Genomic DNA, 22,445 nt, shown 5'->3' on the forward strand with positions numbered 1-22,445 from the left:
TCGGGGTGCTGGAGGGGGGTCAGGGAAGAGGTGCGGGGGGTTCGGGGTGCTGGAGGGGGGTCAGTGAAGGGGTGGAGGGGGTTTTGGGGTGCTGGAGGGGTCAGTGAAGGGGTGGAGGGGGTTTTGGGGTGCTGGAGGGGGGTCAGTGAAGGAATGCAGGGGGTCGGGGTGCTGGAGGGGGGTCAGTGAAGGGGTGGCGGGGGTTTTGGGGTGCTGGAGGGGGCAGTGAAGGGGTGGAGGGGGTTTTGGGGTGCTGGAGGGGGGTCAGTGAAGGAATGCAGGGGGTCGGGGTGCTGGAGGGGGGTCAGGGAAGAGGTGCGGGGGGTTCGGGGTGCTGGAGGGGGCAGTGAAGGGGTGGAGGGGGTTTTGGGGTGCTGGAGGGGGGTCAGTGAAGGAGTGCAGGGGGTCAGGGTGCTGGAGGGGGCAGTGAAGGGGTGGAGGGGGTTTTGGGGTGCTGGAGGGGGGTCAGTGAAGGAGTGCAGGGGGTCAGGGTGCTGGAGGGGGCAGTGAAGGGGTGGAGGGAGTTTTGGGGTGCTGGAGGGGGCAGTGAAGGGGTGGCGGGGGTTTTGGGGTGCTGGAGGGGGGTCAGGGAAGGAGTGCAGGGGGTCGGGGTGCTGGAGGGGGGTCAGGGAAGGGGTTCGGGGGGGTGGGGTGGTCTCTGGGGTTGCTGGGCGGGGCGGGGCGGGGCCGGCCCGTGGGCGGGGAGCGGAGCCGGGCGGCCCCAGCGGCGCGGCCCGCCGGAGGCAGCATGCTGGGCAGGGTGCGCACGGCGGTGGCGCAGCTGGTGGGGGGCCCGGGCCCCGCGCCCGCCGCGCAGCCCCCGCGGGACTCGCCTGCGCCGCCCCGGGGGCCGCCCGCGGGCGGCGGCTTCTCCAGACCGGCCTTCCTGCAGCTCAGCGCCGAGGAGCTGCGGCGGGCGGGCGATCACGCGGGCAGAGCCGTGCAGAGCCCCCGGGAGACCCGCCGCCGCCTGCCTTGGAGCACCGGCTACGCCGAGTGAGCCGCGGGGCGCCGCGGGGCGCCGGGGGGCGCGGGCCGGGCGCTGAGCCGGGGGGCGGGTCCCAGGGCGGCGGGGACACCGACCTGCCCGCCCGGGGCGCTCCGCTCCCCCTGCCCGGCCCCGGCGCGGGCTGCCCGGGCAGGGGGGTCCCCGGGGGGTCCGAGAGCCTTTGAACCAAACCGCAACCCCCCGTGTGATGGACCCGCCGCAGCCGGCAGCGCCCCGGCCCCGGCTCCGGCTCCTGCGGGGCTCGGTGGCCGGGGGTGGCGGGAGAAGGCCCCGCAGCGGGGCCCTGCCGGTGCCCGGGGCACGCCCGTGGGTGCAGCTGCCCAGGGGCCGAGGCGGGTGGTGGTTTGCTCAGGCGCTGCCGCCGGGACGGGACCCAGGCGCTGTGGGGTATCCAGCCTAGGGGCGCTGCGGTGCCTGACGCCCCCCGCAGGATCCCTGTCGGGAGAGGGTCCCCCTGACTTAGTCTGGGACCCTGAGTCGGGGGTCCTGGACTATCTGTATAGTGGGGTGCTGAGAGTCATTGAACCAAAGTAAGCCCTGGGTGGGATGGAATCCACTTCAAGCCAGGGGGGGCCGCACCCCTAGTTCCAGCACCTAGGCCCTGAATAGCTCCCTTGTACCTGCCCCAGGGGTCTCGCCTTGTGCAAACAGCAGCCCTTCGCCTTGCTCCCATCTGCTCCACGCGGGGAAAGCAGAGCCAAGCATGCAGCGGTGTTTACCTCTCCAAGGGCGCTCACCTTCCCCGGCTTATCTACTGCCGTGGCCACTCTGTGCAGTCACTGTGTGGTGCTTAGCATCTCCAAAGCCTGTCGCAGGTCAGAGCCAGACATTTAGCTGGAGGCAGCGTTCTGCAGAAGCTGCAGACGCTTACGCACATGAGTAATTGGTGAGTGAAGTGAGTCTAAGCACAGAAACATGAGTGAACAGGGAAGCCTGTTTGCAGGATCACAACTGTGTTGTGGCCAGCTTCCCTCTTGCCGTTAACCGGAGGATTTTATATTTCTAGAGCCCTGATGTGTAAACTGTACAATGAATGGCTGCACATCGTTCGGTGGTACAATTGCCATACTGCCGACAGGCCCCATAGAGCTGGGGGCTCTGTGCTCACAGAATGCAAAGGGGATTCCTCTCCCAGAGTGTCTACAATGTGGGAGTTTCATTTTTAGCAATATTTTTTGTATTAGCTGAGCTGGAGTAAGGCAGAGGTCCGTACTGCCTTAGAGATGTCTGTCCACTTTCCTTTCCTCCCTTGCAGTTTCGAACCTGTGGTATAGCTAAAGGGAAGCTCTGTTCTCATTCCATCACAAGTCCATGGAGGTTCCCTAAGGTCTTTTGACACTCTGTCCTTGCAGGGCAGCAAAGGTTACTGGGGCTCAGCCCTGAGATAATGTCTGCTGTAAGTATCATCTAGTTGGCCAAGGGTCAAGTGCTGACTCTGGTTCCATTTGGTGCCGGTCCTGGAAGGCACAGGTTCTGTTTTCCTTTTAAGTGGATTATTATTGGCTTACCTGTGTACCTGCGTAGGTGAAACAAATACCTTCTGCAGGGCAGCAAACCTGATGGGCCAGTGCGTGCTGCCCTCCCACTGAATAGTGTCTTTAGCCCCAGACCTACAAAGACTTACCTCTTAGCTGAACTTTCTGCAGGTGAGCAGTCACATTGGCCATAGTGGGGTGACTCGCAGAGTACGGTGTTATTCAGTGTGAATAAGGGTGTTGGAACCTGGCCCGAAGAAAAAGTCAAACGTAGATTTGAGAGGAGCCAGGCTGTGCTGTTTGGGCTTTTGTTTTGCCCTTCCGTCGGCTGGATACGTACCCCTGCTATTGCGGTATCCAAGTGCCTCACAATCTTTCACGTGTTTTCTGGATGTAGCTCACACTGTCCTTTTCACAGATGGGGAACTGAGGCTCAGAGCGACTGAGCGGACTTGAACCTTGCTCCTGGGAAGAGGCAGCTTCACACTTCCTCTTTAAAGACCTGCTCCTGACAGGCTCGTTGGGAGCAGGAGAGGCCCCCTAAGCTAACTTGGCTGTATTACCTGGCCCATTTCCAGAGATGTGAGGCCAGTCAAGTCACTTCAGCTCCTTGGGAGGGGCACAAGGGACCCTCCCGCAGCCTGGCCTTTTTTTGGCTTTGTTACCTCCATCCTGTAGCCGGCCCTGAGACTTCTGAAATGCCAACCATGAAGTGGGTAAAAACTAGACTTAATGGGGAATTCTTTGCAAAGGCTTCCTTTTAAGGTGGGAGAGAGGCCGGGAGGAGGTGTATCTTACTTGTGTCAAGGACCTTAGACAATCAGGGGTTCATTTCAGTGTGTCTTTGGTCTGGTGTCTGCTGTGCTGCTTTTCACAGTGGTACGTGCTGTCAGGGCTAGTTTTCTGGACCTGGATTTTCCAAGCACTCCCTATTTTCCTTTCTCTCCTGGCAGCGCTGCACACAACTCTGTGATTGTTCTTCAATAACAAATATTGTCAGAAACATCACTTCCCTATAGGGTATTACAGTGAAACCTACCTTCAAGTGACCACCCCAAGGACAAGCAAAGATCTGTCATCTAGTAGAAATTTGTCTTTAATTAAAGAGTGGGGAAAAATTTACTGGAAATCTTGGAGAAGCGGTAAGATATTTTTATAAGATGATATATTGCAGAGGTGGCCCCTGGTGGTGCTGTTTCACTATAATAAACAGCAGTCACTGTCTCGGACTTTGGCATTATTATAGTTCTGAAATGACCATCTTTCTCATTTGTTTACACACAGTTGGGCTTTTTTTGCTCACAATTTGTGATGGGAACAAGCCAAAGCTTGGATGGGTTTTTCTGGGTTTCTTTCCAACTTCTGAACTCTGAAATGTCACTTGCTCCAGTGCGGTAATGGGAATAGAAAACCCTGCACTTGAGTTCTCAGAAGTAGGAACCTTTCAGAATATTAGAGGAACTCGTTAAAAGCACCCTTAAGTTTAGCTCTGACTGCTTCTCCATGTGACAGCATTCCTTCCCTATAAACCACTTGAAGAGCTTCTGCCTAAAGAGCACTTCTTGTTTTGCATATCTACAACTTCCTCCCACAAAGGAAGTTTTGCAATCGAGATCTGAAATTTGCTTAGCAAGGGGGGATTAATTAGTTAATGTCATTCTGTTTGCAAAAGTTTCTGCTGGTACATCTTGCCTGCCCATTTCTGCTTAAGCAAACCAGGCTTTCTGTGGGGCACTGAGGATTTTGGCACATACTGGAATGTGACCTCACCGATTAGCAGAGGACCTGTGGCTGCAAGACTTGGTATGTGTATCTTGCATGACTGCAACCAAGGCTTTAGCAGGTTCTGAGTCAGAAGCTTTGTGAGGAAGGAACAGCATGCCACGTGAGCTAGCTGGTCTCGGTGGGCAGTTGTTCTCTGCATGCTGTAAACCAGGGCGAGTGAAGGACTGGCTGGCGCTTGCCGTGTCTCTCTGCAGTCACAGAGTGAAATCCACTGATAAATGGAGTGTTCGTCCCAAATCATTGTCTCTTTCATCTCTTTCCGTCCCCCTAGGGTGATAAATGCTGGGAAGAGCCAGCACAATGAGGATCAAGCCTGCTGTGAGGTGGTGCTGGTGGACAGGCGATGCAGTCCGAGGTGTAACCCAGCTCCCAAGGGATGCACAGGGGAAGCGGAGGGGGTGAGCAGTGTAAACCATGGAGGCCAGGACCCTGGCAGGGCTTCCTGTAATTCTCATGCTGACTCTCTTTGCTCCACGCCCTGCTCCTGCCATGGTCCAGGCAAAATGGCTTTGGAAACACACATGCAAAATTCCATCCGCTGCGTGTACGGACAGGGGAGGTCACACTGGCCTGGGCCCCTCTGGGGTGCGATTGGATTTCAGTCCATTCAGTGCTTGGCCTCGCTGCGGAACCTGCCACTTAGGGGAAGGGGCCGCCTGTGGCAAGGAACTGCCCTGAAGCCACCAATTAATCGATCTGGCACAAGTCACTGAGCAGCCAGCTTGGTCAGTCCCCTCGTGGGCTGGATTAGAACTGACACTGAAGGCCAACAGGCCTTCTGTCCTGGGATCGGTGCCCTGGGCAAGCCAAGCCCAGCCCGGTGACACTAACCTTCCTGCTCAGCTGGGCCCACCCTCTCTTCCGCCTGGTTTTACTCCCAGGGGAATTCCCTTAACCGTCCCATTTCTCCCAACAGGGCAGGGGGGGCCTTTGCTTCCACTACTGGGGCTTGTTTGACGGCCACGCTGGCAGTGGTGCTGCTGTCATGGCATCCAAGCTGCTTCACCTTCACATCTCGGACCAGCTCAGGGACCTGGTGGATATCCTACAGGACTCTTCCCCTCCCCCACTCTGCCTTCCGAGCGATTCCCGGGTGCTCCCGGCTGAGCGGAACCGGGCCCCCCTTGCAGAAGCAGATGCAGAGCTCCCCAACGATGCCCTGCCCCGATTCCACCTGGAGAAGGCAGTCTCTTGTGAAAGCCTGGTGATTGGCGCGATCGAGAACGCCTTCAAGCGGATGGTGAGCTGGGGGAGTGTGCAGTCCCAGAGCAGAAGGTGGAAGGGGAGGAGTTGGGTAGAGAACTGTCAGAGGAGGAAATGCCTGTCAACCTCTCCTCCCCACAACATACATGGCACAGTTAGCCTGTGGAACTCACTGCCACACAGATCACTGAAGCCAGGAGCTCAGCAGGATGCCAGAAAGGATTAGGCATGTCTGGGGCTAATGAGCGCATCCACAGTTACAACAGGGAGGAGGAAAGTTCCCTCCGAGTGTTCCTTGCTCTCCCCAAGCCTGGCCTCCTCCCCCACAGTCTGCACTGGGTGCAGGTTGGCACCCCCTTGCTGGAGGTGCTCTGCTCAGGGGTTGTGCCACGTGAGATCAGCTTCTCCCACCGCGCCGTGCGATGCCACGTCCTGTTCGTCACCATTAGCAACAGGAAGCATTGAGGCCCGCGGCGGGAGGGAGGCTGATGTGTCATTTCTCTCACACGGAGACTGCCTCACGGCACCCAAGGGAGCAGGAGGAGGGGGAGAAGGAGGGGGGGCTCCCGGGCTGTTTTTTCTTTGCTGCTGCTTTCCCAAGCCCCCAGCAGGCTGAGGGAAGCCACTCTCTGCAGGACTCGTCTCTCCCCAGCCTGCCCCCGGGAGAGCCACGGGCGTCTTGTGTCCAGTGCTGGCTGGCTGGAGCCCCTGGGATCAGGCAAGGGGATGTGCCCTGGCCCTGGCTGGGCAGCTGCGTTCCAGCTGCAATGTGTGCTCATTTCCTTTAGTAACCATCATGCTGATGGGACAGGAGAGGGCTATTTTGGTCTGCTAAGGCATGTGCTTGGCTAGCTGCAGTCTCTGGACTCAGGAGCCTGACCCTGTCTTTGCTAACCCCCGCTGGTGCTGAGAGCTTTGCCAGTGCGTTAGCCTGCCAGGCACTTTATTTTGCCTCGACAGGGGCCCCAGGTGCAGTGACAAGTGTCCCGTGTGCGTGTGGGGCAGGCAGGACTGACCTCATGCACCCAGAAGCAGGCACAGGGCTGGCAGAGGTGCCCCCCCAGGTGAATGAGGGTGCAATCGCTAAGGGAGAGGAGGATCTGGTGTTAACCCTCTCGCTGCTGCTCCTGGCTGTGGCAGAGCAAAGGTTCGGGGTAGGGAGGGGACAGGACACGCATCTCCCAGGGTCAGGAGGCTGAGGGGGCAGAATGAGGAATTAACCAGGGAGACATGACAGAACAGCAAGGGTGTTCAGGCCGTAGAGCCGCCAGCATACGGGGGAGGGCGGATTGGCGCTGGGGGGGGCCCTTGCCCAGCAGAGGGCATGCTGGAGGGCCTGTTGCAGTGGTAACCCCTGCTCCATGTGTACGGGTATTTCCCACCCGCTGTCTGGTTCAGCAGCCCGCCTAGAAGAGCCCGGCTGACGTCTCGGCATCTTTGAGCTGCCTCCATCTATGGGTCCGTCTTGCTGTCTGTCTCCTCAGGATGAGCAGATTGAGCGGGAGCAGACGACCCGGCTCGTGGCAGGAGGCTGCTGCGTCCTAGCTGTGGTTTACCTCCTGGGGAAAGTCTACGTGGCAAACGCAGGTGACAGTAGGTAGGAGAGAGCGAGTGTGTACAGGGGCCAGCGTCTGGCCCAGGGCTCCCTCCCCTGGCCGGGGCATGGCAGCTCCAGTCACAGAGTGACTATGGGCTGAGACTCCTTTGCTGCCCGCTGGAAATGGGTCTGATCCCCCCCCAGAACCCAGTCACTGACTGATCGAGGGAATAAACGTGCCCGTAAAAGGTATGGATCCCGAAGCCTGGGGCTGGGGCTGGTGAGGGTGCTGCCCTGCATGCCTCCATACACAGCTGTAAACTGCAGGTTCGTGCACTTTCACAGGGATGCTTCAATCGCACGCTGTCCAGAGCTGTAGGTAATGGTGGCGTTCAGAGCAGCCCTGAAGGAATGAATGCTGCTGTCCGCCCATTGGCCCGGGGCACTCAGGTAGTGCAGAATTGCCTCCTTTAACTCGGGGTTTGATTCCTTAAGCTCCAGACACCTTCCTTGGCAGTATCTTGTGTGTGATTAAAGACGGGGCGGAGTGGGGACCCCACTGCAGTGAGCTCTTCTCTTCCCCGAGCAATATTTCCTAACAGACCTTTCTGCTGTGTGGTCCACGTATTGTGCTCCATCGGACTCCAGGCCTGACTTGCATTTCACTCCGGAGCTGGCTGTAGGGGCGTGAAAATCCCCCTGGGGGGAGATGTACCTCCACTACAAGGAAAAACTGGCAACACTGAGCCTCCGAGCCCGGAGGCTAAAACTTGCCGCGTGGCCGTTGGGGGTCAGGCTTGACCCCGGGCTCTGACACCACCCTTGTTGTGGGGTCTCGGAGCCCGGAGTCCAGCCTGAGCCCCAACAGCCCCACTGCCCGAGCCAGCCCAGCCACGGCTGTGCCATGCGTATTGTATTGCAGTGTAGATGAGCCCTGTGTGTCAGCCCAGGGGTGCGTGCACTTTTTGTACCCTTGTAACTATTTTGGTTGCTGGGAGGGGTGGGGGGTGATAGTTAAGTGGTTCAAAAGCTGTGTGTAATAAGCCCTTAGGCACTTGCAATGTAACTCTTATTTACAAAGTCACCTATGTGACTTAGGTGCTTAACTACTAGTGGAAACCAATGGAATTTAGGCACCTCAGTCACTTAGGCACTTTTGAAAATTTTAGCCCCTTGCATAAATGTCACCCCCGCAAATGTGGGTGTTGGTGGAATGTGTTGGTTGGAGGTCGGGGGTGTGAACTGGGTGCCCTGTGTAGTGGTGTTGCACTCCCAGCTGAGCCGCTGTAGGAGCAAGTGGAATGAGGGTGTGCATGGCGCTCCCGGCTGATGAAGCTGGGGGGAGGCGGGGCCACCAGTCTGGAGAGTGTCTCGTGAAGCTCTCAGTTGGCCACCGGCTAGGAAATGCACCAAGGCGGAGGAGTAGGCCAGGCTGTGGCTGTCGTCAGTGTGAGCTCTGCCTTGCTGTCGAGGCCTGCGCTGCAGTGTGTTGCATGGAAGATGCTCCGAGCCAAACGGAGGAAGCATCTTCTGTCACGGCCACGGGCAGCTGGAGAGAGCAGGCATCGGTGTCATCTCCACCAGCTTCCAGTGGCCTCCGCAGGCCTCTCACGAGCTCCTCCCCATGCTGCCAGCCGCTGTCCCATGCGTGGGTCTGGGCAAAGTGACCCAGATGGAGAGACCCAGCTAGGCCGGAAGACCCCCATCTCTTGTGTCCCTATTGGAGTGTGGCTTCTGGGAACTGACCTAACATGCCGCTCTGGGCTCCCACGTTCAGCTGTGTCTAGGGGGCTCGGTTAAACGAGGAATTCCCCCCACGCGCACCCAGCTGCTGGAGCCGCAGGCTCACCCTGCCAGCCGAGAAGTGGGCTGTGTTCTTCCTGGCCAGGAACAGAGGCAACCGCGCCGGGGGAAGTCAGCTAAGGGTCCTGCTGGGGAGGCACGAGGCAGAGTAGAGCCCATCTCTCTCTCCTGTAGCCGTCCCTGCCCAGGCACTAGCATAACACTGGCTTCACGGGGCAATGGCTGGGGGTGGTTCTTGGTGCCGCTTCTGTTGCAGAAGCAAGGGAAGCCCCAGGTGGGGGTCGAGCCCCATCGTGCTAGGGACTGAGCGCTGACATGTAGTGAAAGGACAGCCCTTCCCCTAAGGAGCTTGCAGTCTGAGCCAACAGCTGGATACAGCACAAGGACCGTGAGGCGGCTGATCAGTGGCTGTGGCTCGGAGCACGCACAGGGGCTAGAGCCTGCCGCATAAGTGAGCGCCGACCCCCCACAGCCACTGTCCCGGCCCCGTAATGTCGACCAGCCGCTTCTCATCCATTGGCCGGCGACGCTGGGATCCTTCCCGAGAGACGGCGGCAACCGAGTCGGGGTCTCTGCTTTACCTCTGGTCAGGGAAGCAAAGACCGAGCGGGCCCCAGGGGTGCCTGCAGCAGTCGCACGGTGCGTGGAGGAGACCCCGCTGCCATAGAGAGCAGTGAAAGCCGGAGATCCAGCCAGGCCACAGACGCCCAGGGACCTTGGCTGCACTTGGTAACCTCTAGCCAAGTGCCGTGAGCAGCTTTTTTTACATATCCACTGAACAACCCATCCTGCCTTGCACCGCACTGGCAGTGAACCAGTAACACTGGATAATATTTCCTGCGCACCCTGTCTGTGAATGGCCAAGGAGTTCTGCATGTTCCCTGTCCCGCTCTCTTCTTCACGATGCCTCCGTGACCTTAACGCAGATCCTGTTCACACAGCCAACCTCCACTCATTTTTCTCTCTGCTCCACTTTCCACCTAGATTATTTTCTCTGTCCCGCTTTCTACTTTTTATTTTTTGACCTCTATGGTCTTCCTGAGGCAGACTGCGTCCCCCGTGCCTGGCTCTCCCAATAGTAGCTTCGGGGGAATCGCAGTCGTGTAGCCTGCAAGTGATTCTTCAGCTCAGGGCTGGTGGAATCTGAACAGCAGATACAAAAATACCCGATGGTGAATGGACAGTGTGAGATGCCCCGCTCCTCAAAGGTGTGCTGTGTAGTAAATAAACCAGGAGCCTCCGGCAGATCTGGAGGGAGCCCACGGCAATGTTCTTCCCGTAGCTGTGAAATGAGAGCAGCCGCTTTCCCTTTCTCACTAATCTCATCCTTCCGTGTTTCATTGCAGGGCCATTATCATCCGTAACGGGGAAATCATCCCAATGTCCAGGGAATTTACTCCCGAAACAGAGAGGCAGAGGCTACAGGTTTTAGTAAGAAAGAACTTTCTTCTTGTCGGATTCCTTCTAACCCGCCTCCCCTACCGCTGAGCTTCTGGGTCTGTAAACCAATGAGCCGGGCAGCTCTCCGGGCAGTTGTGCTGCTGGGAAAAGCCGCACTGAGATCACTTGTGTGGTTTGTTCGCTAAATACAACCCCGCAGGTGAATCAGCAGCGGTTTCCATCTGCCCCAGATTGTGAAATAGGTGCAGTTTGACGGGCCTGGATAGGGGGTTGGGAATGAGAAGTGGGGCCTCATTAGTTCCATTCCAGCCCCACGTCGGACTGCCTCGGGGGTTGGGGAATGGCATGTGAGGTGTTTACCCTCTAGGGCACTGGGTCCAGGCCAGGTTGGCAGTTAAGCTGACTCAGAGCTGTCCGGGGACCCCTGGGAGCAAGTCAGTGGTCTCCGCCTGTTCCCTCTTGTGCAGACAAACCTTGTGTAGCAGCCTCAACAGAGAGGCCGAGGGCTGAACGGGCCATGGAGACTGAACTCCCTCTCGCCCCTAGGTCCCAGCAGGCCAGCGTGGGGAGCGCGTGCCTTTCTATGGCTTGTTCTGTGTTCACGCTGGGCATAGAGAGGGCAGTGCTCCCCAGGGCTGGCGATCTGGCTCCTCGCGCCAGCACAGAGCCAATGCGTAAGATGGACCATGTGCCGTGCCCGAGGCAAGTGGTGGGAAGGGCGAGGCCTCTCTGATATTTATTTAGTGTTGTCTGGTTCCCCGTGAAAGCAGCCATCTCCTGGTCAGTACACATTGCCCCTCCCTTTGTCCATCATGTTCCCAGGCCCCATTGTTCTCCTCTAGGGGAGCAGGTGATGGGAGACTGGGCTAATGCCGAGTCTTGGTTCTGCGCCCCGGTGCCTGCCACAGCACTAGGAAAACAGATCAAGTCTGAGCATCGCTCTTGTGGTTCCTGAAAGCTTCTCTCTCCAGTTTGCCTTGGAAAAATCACCCTGCTGCAAAATGAAACTTGATAGGGTTGTAAAGAAACGCCCCCACAGAGAGTGGGAGGGAGAAGGTGACATGAAAGTTAGCTGAGGTTTTGCTGGACATGTCTCCTGGCTCAGACTATACCTTGGAAAAACCCCAAGAGGTTTCCTATCCTCAGCTCTGTTTTCAAACAGCCCTGGAAAGGAGGAAATTGCACCCAGCAGTGTAGTCTCTCCAATTGGCTGTGAAACCTGAGCAGTCAGAAAATCAACCCTAGATTTGCCCCATGGGCTGGGGTGAATTGATTTCCGCCAAAGCCCTTTTGTAGGCCTTGTGTCCTAATAAGAATGCAGGAAACTGCTGTAACCATGACACAAGTTAAATGGAGGGCATTTATTTCACGGTTTGACTTCTGTTCCTGTAGATAGAACACACAGCCCCTGGGAAGAGCCTTCCTTCCAGCAGATTTCAGAGTTCCAGCAGAGATTGTCTGCAGCTCCAGATTCCAGCAGATTGTCTGCAGCTCTGCACTGGATTCCCTTACCTCCTGCTCTCATCTTTTCCTCTGCTAAGTCATTTGGCATTTGCTAACATTGTTAGAATCCCCCCCAGCCCGTGTCCCTCCCTGCATCTCGGCACTGGGTCTCTCTTATCCCTGAACTCTGTGGTGCAACGTGATAATTGCATGTTAAAATGCCCTGCCCCACTGCTGTGGGTTCAGAGCTAGGCTGATGCAGAAGATTCCCATGTAAACTTGGGCAGCCAACTCATTTGCTAGGGGTCTGCTAGGGGGAAATTGGCTTTGTTTAGAGCAGTGGTTCTCACTCTGTGGTCCAGAGACCATCCCGGACCCATGGAGAAATGTAGGACTAAAGGTTCTGTGGGGTGGGAAGGGAATTGGGTGCTTGAGGGGATCCCTCTTTGCAGAATGAAACAGTTGGGAACCTTCACGTGGGCGGTGTTCAGACGTCCAAGGAAATACTCAGAAATGGTGGGACATTGTTGACAGTGGCACCACCCACAGAGGCTAGTTCAGTGTCTAAGTCCCCGCATTTCCTCTTGTGTCTAGGCAAACGAACAGGAGGGTTGGCAGAGGCCATGGCATTAACCATGGCACGGAGGCTCCTGCTGAGAGAAGAGAAGTCATTCCCTGTTGCTTTTCACTTGAGGCCCTCTCTGAGCCCCGGGTGCAGGTTGCTGAGTTGGGCCAGTGTTTGCTTTCTGTACCCGATGCCCCTCTCTCGTCTCTGCTAGTTCCGATTTCAGGCTGGTGGACTGACAGTCTCTTGCCCTACTCCACCTCGCCATTGCAACCCACGGGTGACCTCTGGGTACCTGAACCAGACCCGGGTGCATTTCAGCCTCCCCCTGAATTCTCTCTCTTGCATATTTCAGCCAGACCCTCTGGGTCAGTTATTGCAAAGCCCTTTCCAGATCAGCATGGGCAAAAGCCCCCGTTGACATCACGAGGGGCATTTGTGCCCAGAACTACATGGAGGCGCTCTGGTGTCACGTGGAACTGGGGCTTTCCGGTGCAGCGCTGGGAGGTGGCTGCCCTGGAAAGATGCCCGGCAGCCTTTCCAATCACAGTGAGATGTGTTGCTGTTGTCACCAATAATAAAAGCTATTTCAGCCCCTTTCCTTGCGGTGTCTGGCCCTTTCGCTGTATCCCGGGGAGTGATCCAGGGAACCCCAAGCCCAGTGAAATCAGAACCCTCCTCTCCAGGACGCTTATTGGAAGCCATCAGACATCAGTCAGACTTTTATCAGACAGGGCAGCGCAGCTGCAGCTGGAGAAAGGGCTGTTGGCACCCAAGCTGTGTTGCCTTGGGACCAGCACACGGCACCCTTGCTGCAGGGGGCAGAAGGGTTTGGCGTTCCCGGGAGCCCAGCCTGGACGTTTGCCTTCACTCTCGAAGCCCGATGTCTTAATGAGCTGGGGAACGATGCACTGTGGGCTCCCTCTCCAGCATAGCCCCTGCTGCGTGCCTGGGGCACAGGCTGTGTCTGTTGTTCACATGCATCAGGCGCTGCTGGGTTTTGTGGCTGAATCTGCTGTTTTCTCCCCTTAGGGGTTTTTGAGACCTGAGCTGCTGGGGAATGAGTTCACGCACCTCGAGTTTCCACGGAGAATTCAGCACAAGGAGCTGGGGAAGAAGATGCTGTACAGAGACCAGAACATGAACGGCTGGTAAGGCCACTGACCTGCTTGTTATGCTTTGTGCCAGCCTTGTGACTTAGCTGCCTAGACCCTCCGGCCCCCGTGGGTGGGTTCAGCTGCACCTGTTGGCAGCCGCCAGCAGATTTTCTAGCATAGGCAGGGCCTGAGTGTCTGACAGGCACAAGCTGCTCTGTTGAAAACAGCCCAGGTGCTGCTGGTAAGCTTTACCTGGTCATCTCCCTGTTTGTAACCAGGGCCTATAAAAGGATAGAAGAGGATGACCTGAAGTTTCCGCTTATCTACGGAGAAGGTAAAAAGGTAAAGTGCCCAGGTTGTGAGTTACAGACTGTGACATTCCCCAGGACTGCTGTGTCCCCTTAGCTCTCCAGTCTGGGATGCCTTTTACACTGCTTTGCTGTCCGAACAGCCACCCCTCCCGGCTCTGCTCGCTCCCAGCCACTGCCATGTAAAGTCTCTCCCAGTTGAATACATGAATGCTCTCCCAGCCAGCCATGACTAGATACAGGGTGAAATCCGCATCTTTCTCAGTCCCAGCCGTGCACCCCAGAAATGTGCATCTTGTACTGTCCAGTAGCCCACTGGACTGTACAAGCTCATGATTAGTCCATCATTCCAACAATGGGTAATGAATATGCATCAGTCCTGTTGTCCTGAGTAGAGATTTCCCAAACACTTCAATCAAACACACTGGTTTAGATAAAACAATACAAGTTTATTAACTAGAGGAAGATAGATTTTAAGTGATTTACAAGTGATAAGGCATTAAAGTCAGAGTTGGTTACAAAAGAAATAAAAAGATAAACATGCAAGCTAATTCCTAAATATTACCAAGGCTAATAGGATTAAAAGCAAAAAGGTTTATCTTACCCAAAAGCTTTCAGCAGTCTGGACTGGCTGGAAAACCTCCAGGCCAGGACCACTCCCCCCAGTTCAATGATGCACATTTGTCTTTAAAGCGATCTTACTGCCTTGAGTAGAGATGGGGGAGGAGAGGTAATTTGTGTGTTGTGAGTTCTCCATTCTTATTCCTTTTTCCGCTCTTTGAGGATTACCCCCAGCGGGGTGCGGGGGTAGGCAAAACAGACCCCTGTGCACATGAAACTTGAAATACACAGAAGGTGTCGGCAAGAAATTTAAAATTCACCTAAAAGGCATGTGAAGTTTGAGCCGTCTTGGAGATGACCTGTAAATTCCTTATGTACAGTCTCCCTTACTGGTGGAAGGTTGTTTCAGGAGTTAATAATTTTCTAACAACTGTGGCCAGTCCTTTGTTGTCTCTGAGGAGCTAGTCTGTAGGCATTCCCCAGAATTACAACATATTTCAGTAACAAACATATAGTAAAATCTTATAGCTTTACACACACTGTTGTTACACACATTTTAACAGGGCAATGATGTTCAGTAGACTATGAGTTTTCAAATGATAGCTAGCTCACAAGGCCAACTTTATATGAAATATATCATAGCCATATAAAAGTGGTGAACATGGGGTACAGGATGTCATACAGACACAATCCCCATTGAACAGGAGGCCAGGAGTTTAGAGGGGTAATAGAAATCCAGGCATGGAGCTGGGACATTAGAGTCTGCAATGGTATGGGGGGACTCTTCTTGTCTGACTTCTGCCGGTGGGTGGGTTGTGAGGGGATTTCTGTCTCTGAAGGTTTAAATTCCAGCCCTGTTTTCTCCAGTGAGCCCAAGGGCCCACTCGGGCCCCCTGCAGATGCACTGACTGCAGCACCCTCCGTGCGTGTGTTTCCCTGGCGCCAAGGGGGAGCAGACAGTGAAGCTGTTTGATTTGCTTTCCCGCCAGGCACGGGTGATGGCGACAATTGGGGTCACGCGGGGCTTAGGAGACCACGACCTCAAGGTGTACAACTCCAATATCTACATCAAGCCTTTCCTCTCCTGTGTCCCTGAGGTGAGTTTGCCCGGCCTGCTGTCCTCCTCCCCAGAGTTACCATCAGTGGCCGGTGCTGGGTAACGTGAGCGAATTCAGTGCTCACCTCAGGGAGGGGCTTTTAGCGATAGGGTCACGTGGGCTGGCACCGCGTGAGCTCTGCCGCGGCACCTCTGTCCTGCCCTTACGCAGCCCCAGTTAGTCCAGTGCTGGGCCCATCATGCAGCTCTGCCACTGCCCCCGGGCCCAGCTGTCTGCCTTTGGCCCCCATCATCAGGGCAGCTGAGCGCCTTGCAGCATTTAGGTCAGTTATCCCCCCGCCCCCGTGAGGCAGGGCAGGGCTGCCGTCCCTGCTGGACAGAGGGGGAGCTGGGCCACCTGTCTGGGTGTGCAGGACAGTGCTTTGCTAGGTCTCCCTTCTGCCTCCTCTCTGCCCTTCTGAGCCCAGCTGGGACAGGGAGATGTCGCTTTCAGAGTCAGCGAGATGGGAACCCTGGGGATCCCTGCATGCTGGCTGGAGGAGATGGGCCAGGGCATGGTGCTGTGACACAGGGCAGGGCAGGAGCTGGACAGGCCCTTTCTGAAGAGCAGCAGCAAGTGGCTGGGGTTTGCGCTGAGCCCCTGTCTCTCGCCAGGTCAGAGTTTATGACCTGACGCAGTATGAACACTGCCCTGACGACGTGCTGGTCCTGGCCACCGACGGGCTCTGGGACGTGACCAGTGACCGGGAGGTGGCTGACGTGGTCACGGAAGTGCTGATGGGCTATGAGCCGAACGATCCCTGCAGGTGAGTCGAGGGGGCCAGGCGTATTGTCCCGGGAGTGAAGGCGAGGGCGGGATGGCTGCAGTGCGGCGCGGGACCCGGCAGTCCCAAACGCCCAGCGCTCCCGGCTTGCCGCCATCATTCCCTTTCGGGCTACTGTTCCCACAGCCTGCCGCTGTCTCTCCTCAAAGGCACCGGGTCACAGCCATGTGTCCCGGGGGGGGGGGCCCTGAATGCTGCTTCCCACAGCGCACTGGAGCGGGCAGGAGGGGTCATCTGAGAGCAGTGTATTCCTCCCTCCTCTCCCATAGAGCTTGACCCACCCCCCCATCACCCGTCCCCTTTCCCATCAGGGCATACAGTCAGCCTCAGGAGGGGGCTCTAGGATGGGGGATCTGCCCCAAGTGTGAATGGCTGGCGGGGGGAGCCTTTGCTGCTGACTGGCTGCCGCTGTTGGCTGTCCCCGGCGGTGCTGCAGGTACACCATGGCGGCCTGTGAACTGGTGGTGAGGTCCAGGGGGGTGCTGAAGGAGCGAGGCTGGCGGCTGGCCAACGACAAGCTGGGTTCTGGAGACGACATCTCCGTCTTCGTGATTCCTCTGGGCGGCCCCGGCAATTACACATGAGGCCAAGCTGCCCCGGGGCATGGCACCGCTACAGTCGGCGTGGGACCAGGACCTGGGGTGGGGGGCACAGGGGCTGCCTGACCAGCTTCCTGCCTCTCCTACAAGAGGAGTAAGAAACCCTGGAACCCCAGCCTCCCCCCGCGCCCCCCTCTCCGCCTGCTGCTTCCCTGCCACTGGGCAGAGCCTAGAGCCGTAGCAGCTGGTGATAGAAAAGCCATCTGGGGCCCTCGGGGTGGGGAGATCAAGGCAGGACTGTTTTGATGCCAGCACCCATAGCCAACCCTACCTGACCTGGTCCCTGCGAGAGGACTCCGCGCTCAAAGTGTCCTCTGCAGGGATGGGAGAGAGCCCCCAGGACTGTGGTGGCTGGTTCTCGTAATGTGAGAATGGTGCGGATTAGCGGGAGGAGCATACCCGGGGGAGTGCGTGCTGCCGGCTGCAAACCCTTCCTTCTCCCGCCTCGAGATCTGCACCATTGCGTCCCAGCTGCTGCTCCCACGTGCCCGTGTCCAGTCCTAGTGCCTAATCGCCTGCCAGAGAGAGCACTGGGATGGAGCCGTGCTGTGGGGGCTGTGGCTGAGCACCCTTGCCATCTGGCCGGTCATGCAGCCTTCAGTCCCTTACTGTGTCTTAGTTTCAGCTTTGTAATGAAGAGCAGGCGCCCAGTTACCATGGTGATGGGCACTATATAAATACTTGGAAATATATGTAAGCGGGCCTCCCGTGAGCTGGTACCGCCCCTGCTAGTCCTCTGCACCTTCCACCAGAGCTGCTTTAGCACCCTGGGCCAGTGTTGAGTTCCCAGATGCCAAGGCAGGGGATTGGCCCAATTATTGTTAATTGAAGAGCTGGTCTGAAAATTTCCAAATTCAAATTTAAATGAAAACCACTGGGATGAAATGTCCACAAAACTTTCATCCCATTTTCCCACCAGCTGTAATGAATTTGGTGCTTAGTTCTATTCAAAATACAGACCAGGCCTGCCCCAAAGACCTTGCAATTTAAATATGCTGCATCCATGTGCTTAGCTGAGAGCCAAGGATAATTAATAAGCTGTGTGTTTCTCTAAAAAAAGCAAATCACCTTCTTTCCTGTATTAATCTCAGAGCCGTGACCAGCTCTATTCTGATTGGAGCTGGGGCTCTGCCCTGCCCTGCGGAATGCTTGATTTAGTAAAAGCAACACGTTCTGCAAACCTCTGATCTAGGACATGAATTTTCTGGGTCTCCTCAGAGTGTGATGAAGGGGTGTATCTATAAAAGGCTGTCCCAGGGTAAAAATGGGGCAAATTCCCTCTGTTTCTGAAGCACACTTTGACTTTGACTATTTCTCGTGTCCTGCTGCTGCCAGGAGCACCAAGCACTATCGTGATGTGTCACCTTCTGATGAACGTTGTTTGTAACTCGTAATTTGTGAAATGTAAATAAACTGGGTACACCTAGTTGGAACTAAAAGGCATCCAGGGAGTGTTTAATCTATTGACGTTCCTGTGCTGGAAGGAGATCGTTAGATCGCCCTGTGTAGACCTGTGTTTTTAAATAAAGAATGCCACCAGGAATCCCATTGCCAAGTCTTCATTGCAGAGCCTTTGGTGAAGGAGACTTGCCTGAAAGCCAGTCACTTGTGCGTAGTTTACAGGGCTGCCAGCAAATATACCCAGACAGACCTCTATGAGCCAGTATCTTCTGCCTTGTTCACAAAGATCCGATCATGCAAAACCTCCCCCACTCCACATATGCTAAGAGTGGAACTTTGCCTTCCCTGATGCCAAGCAATGTGTGCATATTTTCAACTGACTGCCATTGTCAGGTGTTGTTCTTTAGTGCCGACTAAGTGAAAGTTACTCAGTTAGTCTGACTCGCCTCAAGTGGGCAGGATGACACCCGAGGAGTGGAGTTGACTCTCTTGTGTATCCAGGAGCTGGAGAGAGAACAAATTACTGATGCTCTGAGAGCCTCTTGTTTGGTTTGGTTTGGTTTTTTAACCCAAAATGTGATACGAGTATCTTAGCTGCCCTGGGCTAGCAAACAGAATACTGGGTATTAGCTGCCATCTGAGACAGGATGTTACATGTGCGATTGTGGGGAGATTGAGTCTGTTGCTCCATAGCGCGTTGCCTGGCGCTTGTAAAGACAAAGTATATTTCTCTGGAAATTTAATCTTTTGGTTGTTCCCTTGGAACTCTCCAGCTGGTTGCACCTTTCCCACTAAATTCCCAGCAGTCAGAGTCCAGAAAACTGCTCATGCCTCCAAAGGGAGTTAGGATGTTTTTCTGATTGATTTGTAAGTGGGCAAGGGCTTCCTTTTTTATTGTTGTGGGGAATATTTGCAAAAAAACCCAAAGAGAACAGGAACTCCCTTGGTTAGTATTCCATCTGCTATTCACGCCCCTCTTGGGCTGACAGATGTCTTGCTGGGCTATCTCTGCCGATGGTGACTCCGATTAGAACTGAAGAGCAGGTGAATTCTGAAACAATCTGGGGCCTGGCTGGAAGAGGAAATTGGGACCCAGGGCCTGATCCAAAGCTCTTAAGTCAGTGGATAGCTTCTCTGACTTCAGTGAGCTTTGGATCAGGTCCTGAGAGCTTGCAATGCTGGCATGCCTGGTTCGAATACTGTCTAGGGTATTAGTGCATTACAGCCCTTCTCAGAGGGCGGTGTGGAGTGAGATTGGTGACCCCCATCCCGTGCGTAATGGGGCCACCAACAAGACGGGCAGTGCTGACCTCAAGTAATGAGAAATACGAGAGTCTCTTGAAATGTGTGCTAGTCAAGCCAACTAAATTGTGTGTCTGGGATTGTCTCTGGGCCTGCCCCAGCGTACGCTCAGCTCACCTAACACGCCCAAGGAGAGAGGGGCCGATTCTTACCAGCATTTTGCAGCTGGTGTGCCTGAAGCCAGGGCACCCAAAGGAGTGGCCTGATTTTCAGAGCTGCCGAGTGCCCCAGTCAAATCCTGACCTGTGATCTTTACCCATAAAGAGCTGAGCTTATAGCGGTAATGGCTCTCGCAGGGCTTTTTCTTGTTACCCCCTGGCCACGCTGCAGCTGGGAGCAGCCTCCGAGCCTAGGTAGGCAGGTTCATGCTAGCTCCACTCGAGCAAGCATGCTAGAAATAGCAGCGTGACGTTGTTGTTGGGGCTGGGGCTGGCCCCCTGAGTTTGGACCCACATGTTCGGATGAGCTTGGACTCAAGCAGCTCGCCTGAGCGGCCACCTGAGCCGTAACGTCTACACTGCTATTGTTAGCATGCTGGCTTGCGTAGAACGAGCCTGAGTCCGTGTGTCCCGGCTGCCGTGTAGACGTGCCCTCTGAGACTTGCCTCTGGCTTTAATGGGGTCTCCTCATTCTTCCTCAGACCTTCCGGGGCTGTGCGTCTTCACCCCACGTAGCTCCAGAGCGCCTCTGTGGTGAACGCACCGTCACGACTGCACAGTCAGCCTGGTGCTTCGCCCACCTTGTGTGAGCTAGAACATGGTGGGCAGGTGCCAGGTAAGGAACCAGGAGTGCAGCTCTGTGTGGTGTGCAGCGGGGCACTAGAGGGCAGCCGTGGTGTTTAGTACAACACCCTCACCGCTCCTGCCTCTGAATCTGACTGAGAGAAACTTTCTGAAGGAGAGCCCACGGCCAAAATCAATGGGCTAGATGGAGTCCAGGCTTCTGGCAGGCTCTGATTGACATCTGGCTAATGGGCTATTCATTAGGATCAGAAGAGCCTTTACAAGGAAAACGTATTCGTCTCTTGGGGCACTCCCGAGCCTGCTCCTCGTGCTTCCCAGCGCGGGCTGTATGCTGCCACTGCAGGGACCCTGCCCCAGCCATGTGCTTGCGCCCTGGCTCCCAAGCAGTGCTCCCCACCCCCTTGCTGGCAGGCTGTGGGGTGCTAGCTGGTCACCCCATGTTGGCTCCACCTGCCTGTCCTTCCCCTGGTCTGAAAACAGGGGTCCGTCCGGCCCCAGCCCGCGGGGGAGGCTCCGGGTTGACCTGGTGTCCGGACGGGAAGGAAGCCCCGAGCCCGGGGCAGGGGGACCCAGGCGGAGCGTGGTCTGTCCGGCCCCAGCCCGTGGGGGAGGCTCCGGGTTGACCTGGTGTCCGGACGGGAAGGAAGCCCCAAGCCCGGGGCAGGGGGACCCGGGCGGAGCGGGGTCTGTCCGGCCCCAGCCCGCGGGGGAGGCTCCGTTACCATTGGGTTTGGACCGCTTTATAACATGACTTTTTAAGTTTCTTTTTACATTTTCAAACAGAAATCAACTGAAAATGTCCCCCCAAAATCATCAAACAATTAGAATTGCGTGGGCACTTGCAGGAGCTGAGTCCTCCTGCCTTGTCTACACACAAACCTGCACTGATTCATTTGAAGCAGTCTGGTTAAATTGTTGCAAAGCCTGTGTGGGCCCTCTTATTAGGTTTGAGTGGCTTATTTTCTTTTAGCTTAAGCCTGTCCCAATGGACTTAAACTAAACCACAATAAGCCAAGCCTGCTTTAAACTGAAATAATAGAGTCCACACAGCCTTTGCACTGGTTTAAAACCATGCCTTTAGTTAAACTGCTTGTAGACAAGCCCTCAGCCAAAGGTTGGGGAAGGGCGAGTGGGAGATGAATTGCAGCTTACTTTACAAACAGGTCTTGCCACAGCCCAGCATGAGGCAGGTCTTATCCCATTAAATAAATGGGGAAACTGAAACAGAGGTGGTGACTCTCCCAGGATTGCACAGCTGCTCTGCCACAGAGCTGGCAACAGAGCTCAGGGGTCCCTGGCTCCAATCACTGGGCCTCATTCACTATAGCCCAGCACCAGGCATTGTCCTTTGCACCAGTACTGAATCAGAATGCCAGGATTTTGCACAGGTACAAATGCCGACAGAAGGTGCAGAGCAGTGGAGAATCAGGCCTGCTGCCAATGGAAAGGCACGTGTGCAGGGATTCACCTCTCCAAAGCCAGGGCGGGGCCGATGCTAGGCAGAGGAAGTGGGGACAGGCTCTGTTAGCAGCTGGCAGTGGGGTGGAACAGCACTAACTGTGTTGGCCCTGAGCACTACTACTGCGTCTCTTGTAATATTCAATGAATGCATGGCTAAGGCAGGGCGCGGAAACACCCACAGCTCAGGATGTTCAGAAGTTAAAGGTTCCCAGAGCAATGTTAGTTCAGCCCCAGCGCATTTGTTGTCTACATTAAAGCACACCCTGAACTGCAGAAACTGTCAGCAAAACACTCCACCTTGGCAACGCAGTGGGAATGATGCATGGTGGGGGCACCAACCTGGCTTCTGTGTCTAATGCAACACTGAGGCCGAACATTTAATGAGAAAGAGCCTGGCAGACAGGGGAATGGTGATGCTGAGGGCGAAAGGCCTGGCTTGCACACAGTTGTTGGATTGATATAACTCTTTCAGTAAGGGGGTGATTTTTTGCCAAAACAGTTAGTGGCACAAGACCTTGTATGGATGCAGTTATTCTACTATCAAGCTGCCTTACGTTGGTACAGTCATTCCCCTTCCTATACAGGAGTAGCAATACCAACATGAAACACCTCTGTACCAGTATACCTGCATCCATAGGAGGGGAGTGGTGCCGTGTTAACTCTACAAGTACAAAGAAAAGGAGGACTTGTGGCACCTTAGAGACTAACCAATTTATTTGAGCATGAGCTTTCGTGAGCTACAGCTCACTTCATCGGATGCATGAGCTGTAGCTCACGAACGCTTATGCTCAAATAAATTGGTTAGTCTCTAAGGTGCCACAAGTCCTCCTTTTCTTTTTATTTAACAGAGGTTCATGTTTGAGTAAATCTC

The 22,445-nt window shown here is 55.5% G+C and overlaps 1 protein-coding gene across 1 annotated transcript; it reads left to right on the forward strand.

The window, feature by feature from the left end:
• The first annotated feature begins 748 nt into the window (after positions 1-748).
• PPM1J (protein phosphatase, Mg2+/Mn2+ dependent 1J) lies at positions 749-18,210 on the forward strand. The gene is made up of 10 exons (XM_073319910.2): positions 749-996; positions 4,541-4,667; positions 5,186-5,509; positions 6,957-7,069; positions 10,159-10,243; positions 13,254-13,372; positions 13,597-13,660; positions 15,177-15,284; positions 15,899-16,050; positions 16,505-18,210. The coding sequence occupies exons 1-10, from the start codon at positions 749-751 to the stop codon at positions 16,650-16,652; spliced, it is 1,488 nt and encodes a 495-aa protein (XP_073176011.1). The 3' UTR covers positions 16,653-18,210.
• Positions 18,211-22,445: the final 4,235 nt, after the last annotated feature.

This window comes from Lepidochelys kempii, chromosome 21, assembly GCF_965140285.1.
Source record: "Lepidochelys kempii isolate rLepKem1 chromosome 21, rLepKem1.hap1, whole genome shotgun sequence".
Classification (NCBI taxonomy): domain Eukaryota; kingdom Metazoa; phylum Chordata; order Testudines; family Cheloniidae; genus Lepidochelys; species Lepidochelys kempii.